Genomic DNA, 18,127 nt, shown 5'->3' with positions numbered 1-18,127 from the left:
TGATTTTTTGCTTGGCAGTTATTTTGAGTCCTCAGGCTGGGCTGAGGCAGAACTGAGAATCCATGCAGGAATCCTACACAGGATGTGTGTAAAACCCAGAGAACAGAGCAGAGACCAGGGTGAAAAAGAGGTGATGGAGTCCGAGAATAATAACCCAGCCCCAGAGGGAATGGACCTCAGGAGCTGGAACCTTACCAGGCTGAGCTTTGGGCCCAGACGGACCCTCTAGGGAAAAGTTGTGCCAGGGGCAGACACCTGTCTCACTCTTGAAAGCCTGAGACAGCAAGCTGCTGCACAGAAAGGATGTGAGGTCTGTGGTTCCCACAGGACCTACTGAGAGGATGGAATCCTTTACACTGAGGCCAGAGACCCCAACCCTTCTGCCACTGGTAGAGTGGTAGTGCCTCGGGCATTTAGGGAATTCCTCCTAAATTTGGCCCATGATATCCCCTAGCTGGACACCTTGGCCAGACGAAAACTTAGAGTAGGCCACTTCTACAGGCCAGGGATGCACCTGAAGGTGAAGGAGTTTCTCAACTCCTGTCCCACCTGTCAAGCTAGTTGCTAAACAGGTGGGCACCCAAAGACCTCCTTAACCCCACTTCCAGGTGTTGGGGTTCCCTTTGAAAGGGCAGGGCTCAACATTGTTGGTCTCCTTGACCCTACTACAGCATCAGGAAACATATTCTGGTGGTAGTGGACCATGCCACCAGGAATCCTGAGGCTATTCCACTTAGAACTACCACTGCAGGGGCTAGAGCCCCGTTTGGCATATTCACCAGGGTGGGCTTCCCTAAGGAAGTGGTGTCAGACAGAGGTACCAGCCTCATGTCTGGGAATCTGAAACACGTGTGAAAGGAGTGTGGAGTGACCTACCAGTTCACTACCCCCTACCACCCACAGTGTAATGGCCTTGTTGAAAGACTCAACAGGACCATGAGAGGCATGTTTGGTGGACTCCCTGGAAAAACTCAAAAGGAAATTGGATGTCTTACTTACATGCCTGCTTTTTGCCTACAGTTAAGGGCCACAGAAGGGAGTGGGATTCTCCCCATTTGAACTTCTGTTTGTTCATCCTATTAAGGGGCCACTGTGCTTTGTGAAGGAGGGATGCTAGAAACCTCTTGTTGAACCTAAACAAGATATAGCAGACTATGTGCTTGGCCTCTGCTCCAGGATAGCTGAAAACAGGGAAAAGTAAGTAAAAACCCTGATGCCACCCAGTAGCTACCGAAGCAATGGTAGGACCAAAAGGCTGCTATGGTTGAGTTCCATCCACAGCAGAAGTTATGAGTTTTGGAGCTAGTAGGGCTCTCTAAGACAAGTGAAGTGGGCCCCACCCTATCCTAGAAAGAAAACGGGAGGTAACCTATCTGGTGGACCTTGGCTCTGACAAGGACCCCAAGAGGGTGATCCATGTCAACCGCCTTAAACCCTACTATGCCAGGGCAGATGCGACCATGCTCAAGGTTACAGATGAGGATCAGGAAGCAGAGAGTAAACCTCTCCCTGACCTCCAGTCCAACAACTCAAAAGATGGGTCAGTAGAAGGAGTGGTCTTGTCAGACACGCTTAAACCCCACCAGCAGACTGATTGCAGGAAAGTCCTGAATCAGTTTGCTGAGCTCCTCTCTTTGATCCCTGGTCAGAATAGCTGGTGTACCCATGATGTAGACACTGGTGAAAGCCTACGTGTCAAGAATAAAATATGCAGGCAGTCTGACCATTAGAAAGAAAGCTTCAAAGCAGAAGTAAGCAAGACGCTAGAATTGGGAGTCATAAAGCCATCAGAGAGACCCTGGCCAGCCCAGATGTCTAACAGGCACATGCATCAAAAGAAAAAACGGTTGCAAACTGGTCATCCCAAATGCAAAAATCACTATTTAAGTAATCTCTAAATTGTGATTACTTAAATTGCGATTGCATTTAAGGAATCCCAAATTGAGATTCCTTAAATGCAATGCATTAAAGTAAAGAAATTACGAAGTTGAACTTCATGGTAATTTGCCTAAAAAGGTGAACTGGACAGTGAGCTGTCAAAAGGCTTTTGACACTCTGAAGGAAGCAATGTGCTCTGCATCTGAAAGCTTCAGATTATGCCAAGCAATTCATTGTCAAGACTAATGCCTCTGAACATGAGATAGGAGTGGTCGTATCCTAAATAAATGACCACAGTCAAGACCAGTCAGTGGCTTTCATCAGTAGAAGGCTACTCCCCAGGGAACAGCGGTGGAGTGCTATTGAGATGGAAGCCTTTGCTGTAGTTTGGTACCTGAAGAAGTTGAAGCCATACCTGTTTGGCTCTCATTCCCTTGTTCAAACAGACGACAGGCCTCTCAGATCGTTAATGCAAATGAAAGATGAAAATTCCAAACTGCTAAGGTGGTCCATATTCCTACAGGGAATGTACTTTTAAGTGGAACACTGACCTAGGAGTGCCCATGCCAATGCCGATGGCCATTCCAGGTTCTTCCACTTACACAATGAAGACTCTTGACGGAACGGAAAGGTTAGTCTCCTCTTCTTTTGTGTGAGGGTGGGGGGTGGTATCAAGCAGGAAAGTGCATCTTTTTTGCCTGGAAAATGATGCAATTTCAAAAGGTCACCTGTGCCAGAGCTTCTTCCCTAAACTGGCTTATTGTTTACACAATTGGCACCACTTTATCTCAATACTTAAGTCCCTTGTGAAAGGTACCCCGGTACCAAGGGCCTTGTGGTTAACAAGGGTCCCTAAGGGCTGCAGCACGAAATATGCCGTCCTAAGGGACCAAGCACATGCACATTGCCACTGCAGCCTGCGTGTCTTGGTGCAAACAAAACTGAAGAGTCGACATGGCACACATCTGTGCCATGCCCCCAGACACTGCATGAAATTTAGGTAAGACACCCCTCTAGCAGGCCTTCACACTAAAGCAGGGTGCACTATATCTCCTGTGAGGGCATATCTGCCAGAGCAGATATGCCCCTGCAATATCCATGGCGATTCCTGGATATAGTAAGTCATCAGGGAAGCCATAGTAATACATGAGCTGGACACTCGTCATTACCCCCCCCCCCCCCCAAAACAAACTGCTGCCATTGCTGAAGCTAGCTTGCCTTCCGTGCTCTTTACATTAATTACCACTAAAGAAAATAGATCTCACCGACTAGATAAAGCAGACCATGTAAGACCACAAGTAAAAAGTCCAGTCGTTATGGGAGGTTACAAATGCAGACAAGGAGGGACTAATATGTCTATTCACAAATGAAAAGCAACAATTTTGAAAGGACTGTAACAGTAGCCAATTAAAAAGACGGGTGGGAAATGGGTGGAGCTTTTATTTGATTCCTCAATACAGCATGCCTCGCAGAGCAGCGCATGCACTGCCCAGGATCGACTTAAAAAGGGAAACCACCAGGATCCAACATTATGCTTTTTATGGGTTTTATGGAGAAGCGGAACCTGGAACCAACAGATCTAAAAACATATCTTATGGCATGCGGCCTAAAGAATATGGAAACTTCTCTCCATCAAAGGCAAGCAGTTAGAGAGGGTAAGCCAGTTTCCCTACCGGAGGGTAACATTTGATTACAGTGATACCTGGGCCTCTTGCCTTTCGAGTACGAGAGCATGCTTTTTAAGGGCAGTTGGCTCCATCTTCAGCTTCTCCTCTAAAATTGGGAATAAACCCATTTGGCCTTTCTTCGAGCTCTACAAAAGAAACTGTATTCCTCTACTGACTTATGGTGCAGGTGTTTGGGGTTATAGTGACACTAGAGGAAAATATGACAGACAGATTTTGGGCACACCCGCAAGTAGCCCCTAATTCTTGGCCCATGAGGACCTTGGCATTGACTACGTTGAGGACCATGTAAAATTGACGCCCTTGCTACTTTGGTCCTCCTTTGGTGTAATGATCAGGCCTCCCTAAATAGGCACATTATCGCACTTTGTCTGGCATGCGCCCTGGGCCTTAAGTTTCCATAGCTGCATTACATTCGGACTGGGACTCTGAAATTGGGAAGAACATTTATTCTTTTTAGCCTGTGCGACCTCAGGAAGAAGGACAAAAGCTGGCTAACAGATTCCTGGCAAATCGAGCCAGGGAGAGGGCATTGTCTTGAGTCAGTGAAGCCCTCCTTCAAAGATTAGGTTTTGATGTAAACTACTTCCCGGATGGAGCACTAGCTGGAATGGGTGACTCATCCCTGGGAAAAGAGGTTACTTACAAGGTTTCACATTGTGTCCATCAGATGGAAACTTTGTTTCCCCTTGGGACAGCATGAAGTGGCTGGAATCTGTTGTCCTTGTGCTGAAAGTTCTCTTCAAACTTTATTAAAGTTTGCCTTTTCTTTGTAAATACAAGTACTTGTCGCGAGGTTTAATAATCCCACTTTGAAAAAAGATGCAGATCACGAAATGTAGAGTGGTTTTTATTTGCAGCCACTGTGCTCTGAGGAGGTGTGTCAGAGATACAAGTCCTGGGCACACGTGAACAAGGTAGCAGTCAAATGACCAAATTAGAAATGTCAATGTTCTTCTCCAGTGTATCGATCCTGGTTTTTATTATTAAAACGAACAAATGTAAACCAGATGACACTTGTTTCGTCGCCAATGGGAGTAATCCCGCGACTTCCTCAGGGCTGTAGGTAACGATGCTAGTGTGTGAACGCTCTGCCGGTGATAATTCCAACCCGGCTGGTAATGACGTCTTCTACATGAGACTGAGATCCGAACCAATTTCGTGTAGTCTAAGTATGAACAAGCTGCCGGTGATAATTCCAACCCGGCTGCTAACGTTCTGCTGTTCATAGAAAGAGTGTGAAGGATATAACCGGTACAGTTATAGTAAGTAACACGGATCACCCTCCATGTATCCGACGTTCGCAGCACGCCTTCAATGTGCTTGATCATCCATCGATACGGCCGTGAATTACCACAGCATACTCGCTGTAGATTCACACGTCCTGCTAGGAGCTTGCGGCTATTTGTCATAAGGAATTTTAGACTGGTTGCCATAAAATCGGATAGAACTGCACCAGTGTGTTAATGTATAATGGATTTTAAATAGAAGTTGATGTGTTGTTCTTTTATGATAATTTTTATGATGATCGAATAAAGAAACCTGTCGCCACTCAATCTCAAGGCACAGAGCTGTATGTTTTCAGACACTAGGGTGAAGGATCCTGCCATGTGCTTATACAGGAGCTTCTTCTAAAGAGGTAGCCAGATTGGACAGAAAATCCTCATGGGTACCACACTTTCCTGATCCAGGCCCGGGACTATTATGAGGAGTTGGGCTTGATCTTCCCTGACTTCCGTCAGAACTCAAGGTAGGTGAGGTAGTGGCCAGAAGGTGTACAAGAAAACAGTGTCCCATCGCAGTTGGAATGAGTCTTCTAGTGCCTTTCTTGGATGGAGGAAACTCCTGAGCAGAGTAGAATTGACACTGCACATTCTTGCCGGTATCAAGAAGAAGCCTCAGAGCCAGCATCACAGAGTCCCAGGATTGAGCCTAAAACATCGGGATCATATTGTGAATGCCCCAGACTTGCTGCAGGGGTTGAAAAGCCTTGAACACCACAATGTCCAAGACAGTCCCAGCGAAGGGAATTCTTTGAGTGGGACTTCAGCTCGTTGACAGAAAATCCCAAAGTAGCAAGGAGTTGGTCTGTGAACTGGAGTTGGTCTGTGAACTGGAGATGGTCTGTGAACTGGAGATGGTCTTTGACTGACTGAGGCAGCGCCACCTATAGCAGTCATCCATCGAGGTATGGGAACACATGTATCCCCTACCTAGGAAGGTAGGCAGCAACCTTCGCTTCTCCTCTCGTGAACGCCCAAGAAGCTGAGGGAAAGTCAAAGATGAAAACAGCAAATTGGAAGTGAGCCGGTGAAACTGTAGGACAGGTATATTAAAATACATGGCTTTCAAGTCCAGGGACAACATCCACTCTCCTGAGTGCAGAGGATTAAGAATCTGAGACATTGTGAGCAACCTGAACTAGCCTTTCCCCAGAAAGGCATTCAGGGGACAGCTGTCCAATACAAGCCTGCCTTCTCCATCCTTATGCAGTGTGAGAAAGTAGAACCCGACCCCCCCCCCCCGCTTCCTCTCTTTGAAGCCAGTAGCCACTCAGCTGCACCCTTGTCCAGCAAAAGGTGGACTTTTTGCAAAAAGATTGCGGAATGGTCAGCTGACAGTCTGTCTGATGTGGGGTGAAATTGGGTGCAATGGTAATGAAGAAAGGCATGGCATAGCTCCTTTGAATGACTTGCAAGATCCTTCTGCTCCACAAAATTTTCCGGCTGACTGAGCATGGGCCTGTGAATGCAAGTTAAAGCAGTCTGGCAGCTGATGCAGTAGGAGAGGAAGGCGTAGAGGAGAACTGTCTTGTTAGTGCATACAGTCTTCAGGAGCCGCCATAACCTCTGCCCCCAAAGGACTGAGCCTGCTTCTTCTACACAGGGTGGGAGGGCTGAGGTGGTCTGTAGACTTGCCTCTTGGAATAACACCTGAAAATCCTGATCAGTTGATGGAATGGCTTGGCCATAGACAAGAGTCTCCAGGATTATGCCCTGGCTCAGCTGTTCTTCAATCGGTTGAGCATCAAATCAGCCTTCTCTAAACAACGTATAGCCGTTAAAGGGCATGTCTATAAGGAACCACTGAACATCTCCCCGAAATCACATCCAGGCATCCTTTTTAAGCACTACACCGCTGCACAAAGCTTTGGTCACACATGCCATCGTGTCCAAACCAGCATGCAAGATATGCTTCACTATGTTTTAGCCATGTATCTTTTGAGCCAGAGAGGTCTTCCAGGACAGCTGCCAAGTTTGCTGGTCATATCCCATAAAGCATGGTTGTACATGCCAGGAAGGCACGGTTCCTACAAGATCAGTTGCAGCAGCCCACCACCAGAAGTAGAATCGCTTGTGGCTCCATGGGGACCATAGGCATGCCAGAGGGCACCAGAAGTTTCTGAAAAAGCTACAGCATAGACACCTAGAAAGCTGCAATTATTGCAGGGTGGATAATTTCCTATAGAATTCAGGGCGTGACAGAATCGGATCAGAGTCGTAGTCGCTTGTGGGGTATGAGCACACCTTAGACTGAGGCCCTCGAGTATTCTTGATGGCTTTTGAGTGACAGGATGGGGTAAAGTCCAACTTGGACTTAATGAGCATCTTCAAATGCAAAAAGGATACACATGACGGCTCCCTGAATGGGATAGCGAATGGTCCTATGACTTAGAGTGGATGCCTGCTGTATTTTTCAACAGCATCCTCTTATGTTCAGTGATCTAGAGTTCTGCTTCCAGTTCCCAGATCACCTTCAAGACCACAAATTCGCATTTATCACATAACTGAGCCATTACCGGAGTCAAAGCACAAAGGTACACGTTATGCGGATCCATGACCAATATGTGCTTCCTGCTGCTTTAATTCTGTTGCTTTGGGGTTTGATGTCTCTGGCAAACTGTCCGTACTGTATTGAAAGTCGGTGGAAAACAAAACTTTGGGAGCGCAGCTTCCGATATGCCTCAGAGTGAGGAAAGAAAAGAAATGACATCAGGTTGCAGGGATAGCACTTTTAATGGAGGCTCTGCTCCATCACTTCTGGGGCAGAACTGAGTCACCATACAGAGACAAGGCACCATCTACAGTGCATGAGATCATTGCTAAGAAAATTCTCAGGATCCAGTCTGGTGCCTTGGGATAATCTTTAAGGCGAAGAATCTGCAGTTAGGCCCATTCATCAGAACAATAAACGTACTCCTGTTTCAATGTAGGAAGTTCATACTTCTGGTATCCCACTTCATAAAATTGGTGCCACACTTTCATGGATGGGCCTATTTTGGAACAAGAAAGGCCCATAAAACGCTAAAGGGAAGCTTCAATAATTTTCCATTGAACTTGCACAATTTCTTGAAACACTGGGATCTGTGGTTTTAGGACCCAGGGATAAACAGCACCCAGGGAAACCCTATCATCCCCAGGCATTTCTGAAAACTAGACACCTGAGGAAGTCCAAGGTGATTTGAATCCCAGCAAGTCTTCTTACCCAGAATGTCCTGCAAGCATCATAGCTATGCTTTAAAACACCCAATTTCCTCTAATTTTCCAGGGGGAAAGGGCTGCAGTATTCAGGCATCAGGTTGATGGAACCCTACCAACACTGCACTTTTTTGAAAACTAGAAAGTCAGAGGAATCCAGGCTGGTGTTGCTTGTGTTGATTCTAGTACTTATTTCCAGTATATAAAGTCTGGCAAAGGTCCAATGGCACCAGAGAGACTACCTGCTATGGGTGGGAGGACATGACTCCTAAAATCTATGCACTGTAACAGTAACACCCTTCTCACAAAAGGTATTAAGTTTAGAAAGAACCATTTGAAAGGCAGTGGCATGCACATTCTGCTAAACTAGACCATGATTTCAACTACGACTGAAAACATAGTCCTCAATTAAAAATGCAAATATTTTGCAGGACCCCACCCGCAGCCACCTCAGAAAAGTTGCTGAATGCAAAACACAATGTTTGGCCAGTGACATGTAAAATTACCAACCATGAGTCTTACTGTATTTACCCCTGAGTGAAAGTACAATGCAAATGGCAATATATGAATTACAGTTCTTGATATGGTTTACAAATTTAAAACAAGGATGATCCAAACTAAATTTATTTTTGCATATGCATGCTGTGATGATGTCAAAAATCAAAGTTTCTACAAAAAAGTAGTTTCAACTTTGGTACCCATGATATATTTGCTAATGTTGCTTGTCGTCGTCGGGGGTCCGGCGGGACCAGGAGAGTCTGTGGGAGCCGCGAGTCACTCAGCCGGGCTCAAGCACAAGTTCGGAGGTCTTACGATCTTCGGGGAGCCGCAAGTCACTCAGCAGGGCTCAGGTGTTTCCAAAGGCGAATCTGCCGGATAGTCCCAGAGCACCCCTTGTTATAGGTCGATTCCTCTTTGATGTCCGGAGTCTGTGCAGGCAGGGGTCTTGTCACCTGGGGGTCGCTTGTCGGGGTTTCCTGCCATTGTCTTTTGATCCTTTCAGGGCCGGGTCGGGAGGAGTCCCAGACACCCAGCAGGCGTGGAGCCAGCCCCCGGGGAGGCCGGAGGGCCGATCGAAACCCACCTTCCCAGGGGAGCTCAGAGGTGCGAAGGAAACTGCTCCTCCCTCTCTCATCCCAATGGGAGCGCGATGTCCTCCAGCCGGAGTGGCGCCTCTAGGCCAGGGTCGCGCTGGGGCCAGGCGGCCATCAGGGTGCATGAAGTGGGCACGCGGGCCCGGTGTGGCCGAAAGGAGGAAGGCCACGGACGGGGAAGTCAGGGTCGGGTGTGTGTGTGTGTTCTGGTGGGAAGGATCGGCTAGGCCGAGTGCTCGGGGGCTGCATGGGTCAGGATATGTGGTGCGGGGACAGGGATGGCCATGCCACGAGGCCGGGTCTAACACGCGTCCCCCCCAGCTGAAAGCCGGAGAGAACTACCCATCTTCTTGGGGGTTCTCTTCGCTGAGGCCGAAGAACCGGGAGAGGCCTTGTATTAACTATAGGTTATTGCTTGCTTATATGTATGTTAACTACATATACCACATGATCCGCATTTGAAGATAAGATTTACTCGTATATCCATCACGGTTACAATCGTTCTATTTGAAAAGGGAGTACTTTGTTTTTGTGCTCGACAGACCTGTCCCTTTTCTTAGCATCAGGGTTTCTCCCTTATATTTTTGCATATTTGCTAATGTTTCCATATGATGCTTAAGGTTTGAAATGGTAATGCTCATATAATACATTTGCAGTAGTTTACGGAGACATAAAAGTATTACTCACATCAATCTTTGACGTCTTTGCAAAAGCCCCCACTGGATGCACATGGTCATACAGGATAATGACACCCACCATTACCCGCAGACAGAAGGATACAGTCTCTTCACTTGCAAATCGACTTCTGTACTCCCTGGGAAAATGAAAGAACACCAAATAAATGTGATTCATCCATTTACAGACAAAAAGTGAAAGACAGCAAAACAGTTCAGATTCAGGGGTATAAAATAGTATCACATGAGAGCCACAAATCATGTGTGGGTACGAATTGGAGCAAGACCTCTGACCTCCTGGTCAGGGACCTGCTCTCCCCCCCGCAGCTCCGCTCCTAAGTGTCACCGCTCAGGTAGGTGTCGAGGCCCTCCTCCACCGCAGGCTCCTGTCTGCGCCTTATCCCTTGTGGTCCTGTGGGAGAGCCTTGCTCTTCTGCTGGCCGCTGTTGTCTTGTTCTGTCCTTGTGCCACTTTGTTGTTTCTGCCTCTTCTGTACCCGTGTCTCTGTGCCACTTTGTTTGTCTCTTTTGTGACCCCATGTGCCTTTTACTGCTTTTTTGTGCCTGTATCCGTCTCTGTGCCTTTTTCTGTTTATTCTGTCCCCCTCGTGCCAGTTTTCTGCCTCCACTATGTCCTTCCCATCGCTGCTGCCCCTGCGGCCCCTCCCCCCTGCTGGTTCCCGATTCCCGCCTCCTAGTTGCGCTTCCCTCCCCTACTAAATGGCATCCGCAGTGCGGTCGCGCCACTGGCACGTCAAAGGCAAGCCAGTCTGCGCCCATCCGCGATCTGACTGCGGCCAGTGCCAGGGACCCTGGTTCTCTGGCCATCCACCGCTACGACTCTGCTGCCCTCCTCCCATTCAACCCCTGAAGAAAAAACAAGTGCCAGAGATCAACGCCAAACACCACCCACAGGCAGTTCTCTTGCGACACTGCTGACAATCCTTCACCATCAACAGCCACCCCCATGACCGCTGAACCCACGACGGTTGCCTGCACCACCGAAGTCCGGACTAACATACTCCCGCACGTGCGCGCTCTCCACAGACGCCAAGGAGATCTGGGAGCTGCTCGACACCCTCTCGTCGGACGTCGCCTTCTTCAGGGAAAAATAGACCAATGCCACCTCCGCCCCCGACATAGACACCACCATCCCCGAAGGATACAAGATTCAAAGAAAGGACCGCCCACACCACCCAGGAGGACTCGCCATCGCACACAAGAGCTCCCTCGGACTCTCCACCTCCAGGACGATCGACACCCTCTCCAACACGGAGCACCTCCACTTCCAGATCCAAACCAGCCCCAGAATTAAGCTGCATAAGACCCTCGTCTACAGACCCCCTGGGCATTGCACCTCTTCTGCCACCACCATTGCCGACCTCGTCGCAACCCATGCTATCGCCTCCACGGACTACATCCTCATCGGAGACCTGAACTTCCATCTTAACAACCGCAGCGACCCAGACTCCACCACCCTCCTTGACAACCTCGGACTGAAGCAGCTCATCACCATCCTCACTCACAGAGCTGGACACACCCTCGACCCCATCTTCGCCCGAGGGACAAACATCCACTTAAGCCACACCACGCAGCCCCTGTGGACAGACCACCACTGCGTATACTTCAACAACACCACCGCACCCAAGCCCACGTCGCGCACACTACGAAGGAACTGGAGCAAGATCACAGAGGAACACCTCAAACCACCCTCCTCCACGACCCCCCCCCTGCCACGACCGATGCCAAATCCGCAGCCAATGAACTACACCGTTGGATCTCCGGCTGAGCTGACAAGCTCGCACCCCTCCGACACCCCGTCAAACATCGCCCCCTGAAGGCCGCCTGGTTTACCACCAACCTCCAAGAATCCAGGAGCTCCTGCAGACGCATCGAGAAACTCGGTCGGAACAGGAAAACCACCGAACACCAGAACAACTACAGGAACGCCATGAATGAATAAAACCAGTGCGTAAGAACCACCAAGTGGACCTTTATCAATAACAAAATCCACACCAACGCAAGTAACGCAAAAGAACTCTTCAACGTCATACAGCAGTTCACCAAACCCCCCCAGCAAAGCCACGGACGTCACACCATCTTGGGACCGCTGCAACAAGCTCAGCTCCTACCTCCACCTGAAAATCGAGGCCCTCTTCGACAACTTCAGTGAACAGACTCCGGACACCACCCTCCTATCCACCACCGACAGCCAACAGACCACCACCACCTGGAAACCAGCCACCACTGAAGACACCACCACGACCATGAAGAACACCCACTCAGGAGCCCCCCACGGACCCCTGACCACCGCACATCTACCACAAAGCCGCTGCCGCCATAGGACCGGAACTGGGCCGGACCATCAACGCCTCAATCGAATCCGGCATATTCTAAGACGACTGGAAACGGGCAGAGGTCAAGCCCCTCCACAAGAAACCCTCGGCCAACCCAACGGACCTGAAAAACTACCGGTCCATCTCTTTCCTTCCCTTCGTAGCCATAGTCACTGAGAAATTCTTCAACATCCAGCTGACCCCCTTCATCGAAGACAACGCCATCCTAGACTCCTCCCAGTCCGGATTTCGCAGCAACCACAGCACCAAGACTGCCCTACCTCGCCGCCACCGATGACATCTGCATGCTACTCGAACAGGGCCACACTGCGGCCCTCATCCTACTATACCTCCCCGCAGCCTTCAACACTGTCTCACACTGCACTCTCGCAGCCAGACTCCACGACGCTGGTATACGAGGAACTGTCCTCGACTGGATCCGCTCCTTTCTCTCCGGCAGAACCCAAAGGATCAGACTCCCTCCCTTGCTCTCCGAACCTACAGAGATCAACTGTGGACTACCCCAAGGATCCTCGTTCAGCCCCACGATCTTCAACATCTACATGGCCCCCCTCGCCCCCATCGTCAGACAACATGGGCTCAGCATAGTGTTAGAAGGCGACCTGAGAGGAGCCCGGAGGGGGCCCTGACTATCCTGAGACCCACCCTCGAGGTATCGTAGCCGGGCACTGGCGGGGGATTCCTCAGGGGAGGAATCTCGTATCTAGGATCGTACTCTCGGCACCCCACGACAAAGAGAAGCCACATCGTGAGTTAAGAACAAATCTTTATCAAATCAGAGTCGTAGGATCTTTATGATCAGCAAGGCAAATATATACAAGTAGAGCAAGGGCTCACAGAGTCTCGGGGGGGGGGGGGTAAGAGGTAGCGGGACAGTCTGTGGGGATATGGATCAAATGCAGGGGCGTACCCGGCGCACAGCTCACAATCCTCGAGCTGGGGGATACGCTTGTCGTCGTCGGGGGTCCGGCGGGACCAGGAGAGTCTGTGGGAGCCGCGAGTCACTCAGCCGGGCTCAAGCACAAGTTCGGAGGTCTTACGATCTTCGGGGAGCCGCAAGTCACTCAGCAGGGCTCAGGTGTTTCCAAAGGCGAATCTGCCGGATAGTCCCAGAGCACCCCTTGTTATAGGTCGATTCCTCTTTGATGTCCGGAGTCTGTGCAGGCAGGGGTCTTGTCACCTGGGGGTCGCTTGTCGGGGTTTCCTGCCATTGTCTTTTGATCCTTTCAGGGCCGGGTCGGGAGGAGTCCCAGACACCCAGCAGGCGTGGAGCCAGCCCCCGGGGAGGCCGGAGGGCCGATCGAAACCCACCTTCCCAGGGGAGCTCAGAGGTGCGAAGGAAACTGCTCCTCCCTCTCTCATCCCAATGGGAGCGCGATGTCCTCCAGCCGGAGTGGCGCCTCTAGGCCAGGGTCGCGCTGGGGCCAGGCGGCCATCAGGGTGCATGAAGTGGGCACGCGGGCCCGGTGTGGCCGAAAGGAGGAAGGCCACGGACGGGGAAGTCAGGGTCGGGTGTGTGTGTGTGTTCTGGTGGGAAGGATCGGCTAGGCCGAGTGCTCGGGGGCTGCATGGGTCAGGATATGTGGTGCGGGGACAGGGATGGCCATGCCACGAGGCCGGGTCTAACACGCGTCCCCCCCAGCTGAAAGCCGGAGAGAACTACCCATCTTCTTGGGGGTTCTCTTCGCTGAGGCCGAAGAACCGGGAGAGGCCATCGGCGTTGGCGTGGTCAGTACCAGGGCGATGTTCCACGGTGAAATCCATCCCCTGGTGGGAGATTGACCACCGCAGTAGTTTGGGGTTTTCTCCTCGCATCTGCATGAGCCATCGCAAGGGGCGATGGTCGGTTTGGACTTTGAAATGGGTGCCGAACAGATAGGGGCGTAACTTCTTGAGGGCCCAGACTACGGCGAACGCCTCGCGCTCGATGGTGCTCCATTTCTGTTCTCTGGGCAACAGCCTTCGACTGAGGAAGGCTACGGGCTGGTCTAGGCCTTGGTTATTCACCTGGGACAGGACGGCCCCAATGCCATGCTCGGAGGCGTCCGTTTGAACCACAAACTCCTTGGAGTAGTCGGGGGCCTGGAGGACGGGGGCAGTGCACATGGCCGCTTTCAGGGCATCAAACGCCTCTTGGCAGGCAGAGGTCCACTGCACTTTCTTGGGTTGTTTCTTGGACGTGAGTTCCGTGAGGGGACCGACCAGGCTGCCGTACCCCCGGATGAATCTCCGGTAGTAGCCCGTAAGGCCCAGAAAGGCTCGGACCTCCGTTTGGGTAGTGGGTGGTTCCCAGGCTAGGATGGCGTCGATCTTGGGCTGTAGAGGGGCGACCTGGCCGCTTCCGACCTGGTGCCCCAGGTAGACTACCGACCCTTGCCCAATCTGGCACTTGCTAGCTTTTACGGTGAGGCCTGCCTGGCGCAGGGCGGTTAGCACCCTCCGGAGGTGCTGGAGGTGCTCACTCCATTCGGAACTGAAAACTGCGATATCGTCTAGATAGGCAGCGCTGAACTTTTCCAGCCCGGTCAGGACTCTATTTACCAGTCGCTGGAAGGTGGCCAGGGCATTTTTCATCCCGAAGGGCATCACGCGAAAGCGATAGTGCCCATCCGGGGTGGAGAAGGCGGACCGCTCTTTGGCTCCTTCTGTGAGCGCAATTTGCCAATAGCCGCAGGTGAGATCGAATGTGCTGAGGAACCGAGCAGCCCCGAGTCTGTCAATGAGCTTGTCGGCTCGGGGAATGGGGTGGGCATCAGCTCGGGTGACTTCATTGAGTCCCCGGTAGTCCACGCAGAAGCGGAGTTCTGGGGCGACACCGGGGGCAGCTGCCTTCGGGACCAGGACCACGGGGCTGGCCCAGGGACTGTCTGAGGGTTCGATCACTCCCCAAGGTCAACATCTTCGAGACCTCGGCTTGAATGCAGGACCGGACCCGATCAGGGACTCGGTAGGCTCGGTGTTTCACCGGTGGGCTGTCTCCGGTGTCCACGTCATGGGTACACCAGTCGGTGACTTGGGGGACCAGAGAGAATAGGTCGGAAAACTGCCCTAGGAGCTGGCGGCAATCCTCACGTTGCTGGGAAGTGAGGGACGGGGAGAGGTTCACTCCCTCTACGGAGCCATCCTTCTCTTTGGTACACAGGAGATCAGGGAGGGGATCCGACTCCTCTTCGGCCCCGTCATCGGTGGCCAGCAGGAGGCTCAGTTCCGTCCGCACAAAGTGAGGCTTGAGGCGGTTCACGTGAAGGACCCGGAGGGGGTCCCGTGGTGACTGGACGTCCACCAAGTACGTGACCTGGCTCTTCCGCTCAATCACTTTGAAGGGCCCAGTCCATTTATCCTGGAGGGCGCAAGGTTTCACGGGGGCCATGACCCATACCTGCTGGCCCGGCTGGAACTCGACCAGAGTGGCATTCTGGTCGTACCAGCGCTTCATCTCTTCCTGGCTCGCCTCCAGGTTGGCCTCGGCCAGCTCTCAGGACTTCCTAGTCTGGTTCCGGAGGGTCAGGACGTATCGGAACACATCTCGTGGGGTGTTTCGGAGCGCCGCCTCCCACCCTTCCTTGACCAGGCTGAGGGGCCCCCGGACGGGGTGCCCATAGAGTAATTAAAACGGGCTGAACCCCAAGGATTTCTGGGGGACTTCCCGGTAGGCGAACAGGGGGCAGGGGAGCAGGACGTCCCACTTACGCCGGAGGGGTTCTTCCAGGCCCGCGATCATCCCCTTCAGAGTCCGGTTAAACCGCTCTACCAGGCCATTTCCTTGGGGGTGGTACGGGGTGGTGAACTTGTAGGACACTCCACATTGTTGCCACAGGGACGTCATGTATTTGGAGATGAAGTTCGTACCACGATCGCTCACGACCTCGCGGGGAAAACCCATACGGGAAAAGATTCCCATCAACGCCCGGCCCACCACGGGGGCTGTGACGGTGCGCAGGGGTATGGCCTCAGGGTATCGGGTGGCATGATCCACCAGGACGAGGATAAAGCGGTGACCTTGGGAGGTTGGGGGGTCCAGGGGCCCCACAATGTCGATCCCGACCCGTTCAAAAGGGGTACTGACGACAGGGTAGGGTTGGAGGGGAGCCTTGCGCTTTCCTCTGCTCTTCCCACTAGCCTGGCACGTGGGACAGGACTTGCAGTGGGCTTCTACATCCACTTTCATCCTGGGCCAGTAGAAGTGAGTCACGAGGCGACTGTAGGTTTTGTCCTAGCCCAAGTGGCCTGCGAGGGGGACGTCGTGGGCCAAGCCCCGGGGGAGGTCTCACAAGCGTAGGGGTACCACCAGCACCCAGGCGGATCCTAGCTCCACCGACTTCTGCTCGCTGTACAAAAGGTCATTTTCCCAATACAGTCGGTGCGTTCCAGTTTGGTCGCCCGCGGCCTGGGCCTCTGCTTGTTGCCGGGCCCACCCAGGGAAGGACAGGTAGCTTGCTCCCGGCAGAACTCCTCTCGGGAGGGGCCCCCCTCGTGGCGCCACTGGGCCAACTCGGGCAGATCGCCTAACTCGGTGACCTGTGCGGAGTGGGAAGGTGGGGGTTCGTCGCTGGCGACCGACCCTCCTTGTGGGGGGATGTGGGACCCTCGGCGGGGACCATCCTGTCTTCTGTGACCGGGGCGTCTTCGACTTCCCCAAGGGGGGTCAGTCGGGCTGCCATAGATCGGGTGGTGGCGCACACCCACTCAGGGAGACCCATCATCCCTAGGTGGGTCTTGCGCTCGACCTGTTTCCAGGGGGAACTTTCCAGGTCGTTCCCCAGGAGACAGTCGACTGGCTGGGAGGTTCTCACTGCGACTTTCAGTTTACCGACCACCCCTCCCCATTCAAAAGGCACCAGGGCTACCTTAAACAGACTTTCCGTATTATCAGCGGAAATTACCAGGCAAAAGACGTTGGGGAGGACCTGGTCTTCGTTGACTAAATGACTGAGGACACCGGTGATGCTGGCCCTGGTGTCACGAAGGGCCTCTACTTGGTGGCTATTGATCGTTACGAGCTGCCCATATTTCTTCGTGTTGGAGGGCAGGAGGCTTCCAGGGACCATTTCTCTATCTCCTAATGATACTAGGCCCATGGCGGCGGGTTCCCACTCTACGGTCTCCTCAACCTCCTCCCCCAGTGCTACATTGGCTATTTGTCTAGCGGGGGTGCTGTCGGGGTGATGTGTGGGGCCATGGGGCATTCAGGGTCGTTGGCGTAATGCCTGGGCTTCTGACAATGGAAACAAGTGATGGTCACCCGGTGCCCCCGTCTCACGGGTGGGCCGGATACAGCTGGTGGGGGCGCCGGGAAAGGCGGAGGTTGGGTTTTCGGGGGACTGGACTGGGACTCTCTCTGCCCTCCCTGGTTCCCCCCCCTCTCTGGCGGGGTGGTCCCTGACTGGCTCGGGGGTACTCTCCTACGGGGCCCCGGGAGACCCGGGTGTTGGCCCAGCGATCCGCCTCGACAGCCAGCTTTCTCGGATCCGTGAGCTTGCTGTCGAGCAGATGCTGGCGTAGTTCCACAAAGCAGTTCGCAGCCAGGTGTTCCCACAACATGAGGTCGGTTAGTTCTTCTAGGGTGGTTACCTTGCTGCCCTTGATCCACCCATCGAATGCACGGCTGAAGAAGTTTACATACTCCACCCAGGTGGTGCCCGGGATCTTCCTGCAGTCCCGGAACCGCTGGCGGTACATCTCCGGGGTGAGGCCGTACCTTGTGAGGAGGGCCTCTTTCATGTGGTTGTAGGAGGTCTGCATGGAGGTTGGGAGGTCGAGCAGGGTGACTCTCCCTTCGCTCAGAAATCGCCCCCACAACCCGGCCCCCCAATACTTCTGCGGGACCCGATGGGAGGTCATGGCGACCTCGTATGCCCTGAATCACTGTTGGATGTCAGCGTTTTTGTAATATTCCTTGACCACATCCTTGGGAATGTGGACCTTCTGCTCCGCCGGGGAGGCCGTCTCTCGGTTTCCCGGG

The 18,127-nt window shown here is 52.5% G+C and overlaps 1 protein-coding gene across 20 annotated transcripts in view; it reads right to left on the bottom strand.

Annotated features, from left to right (window-relative positions):
• CYRIB (CYFIP related Rac1 interactor B) overlaps positions 1–18,127 on the bottom strand; it is a 338,947-nt gene that overhangs the window by 68,258 nt on the left and 252,562 nt on the right. For all 20 annotated transcript variants that reach the window (XM_085604926.1, XM_085604927.1, XM_085604936.1 and 17 more), the window contains one exon: positions 9,823–9,949. In XM_085604926.1, the coding sequence (XP_085461052.1) occupies positions 9,823–9,949 (127 nt within the window). The remainder of the gene's footprint in view (positions 1–9,822; positions 9,950–18,127) is intronic.

This window comes from Triturus cristatus, chromosome 5_1 (genome assembly GCF_964204655.1).
Source record: "Triturus cristatus chromosome 5_1, aTriCri1.1, whole genome shotgun sequence".
Classification (NCBI taxonomy): Eukaryota; Metazoa; Chordata; class Amphibia; order Caudata; family Salamandridae; genus Triturus; species Triturus cristatus.
The sequence above is the reverse complement of the archived record's forward strand: the minus strand, read 5'-3'. Positions and strand labels throughout refer to the sequence as shown.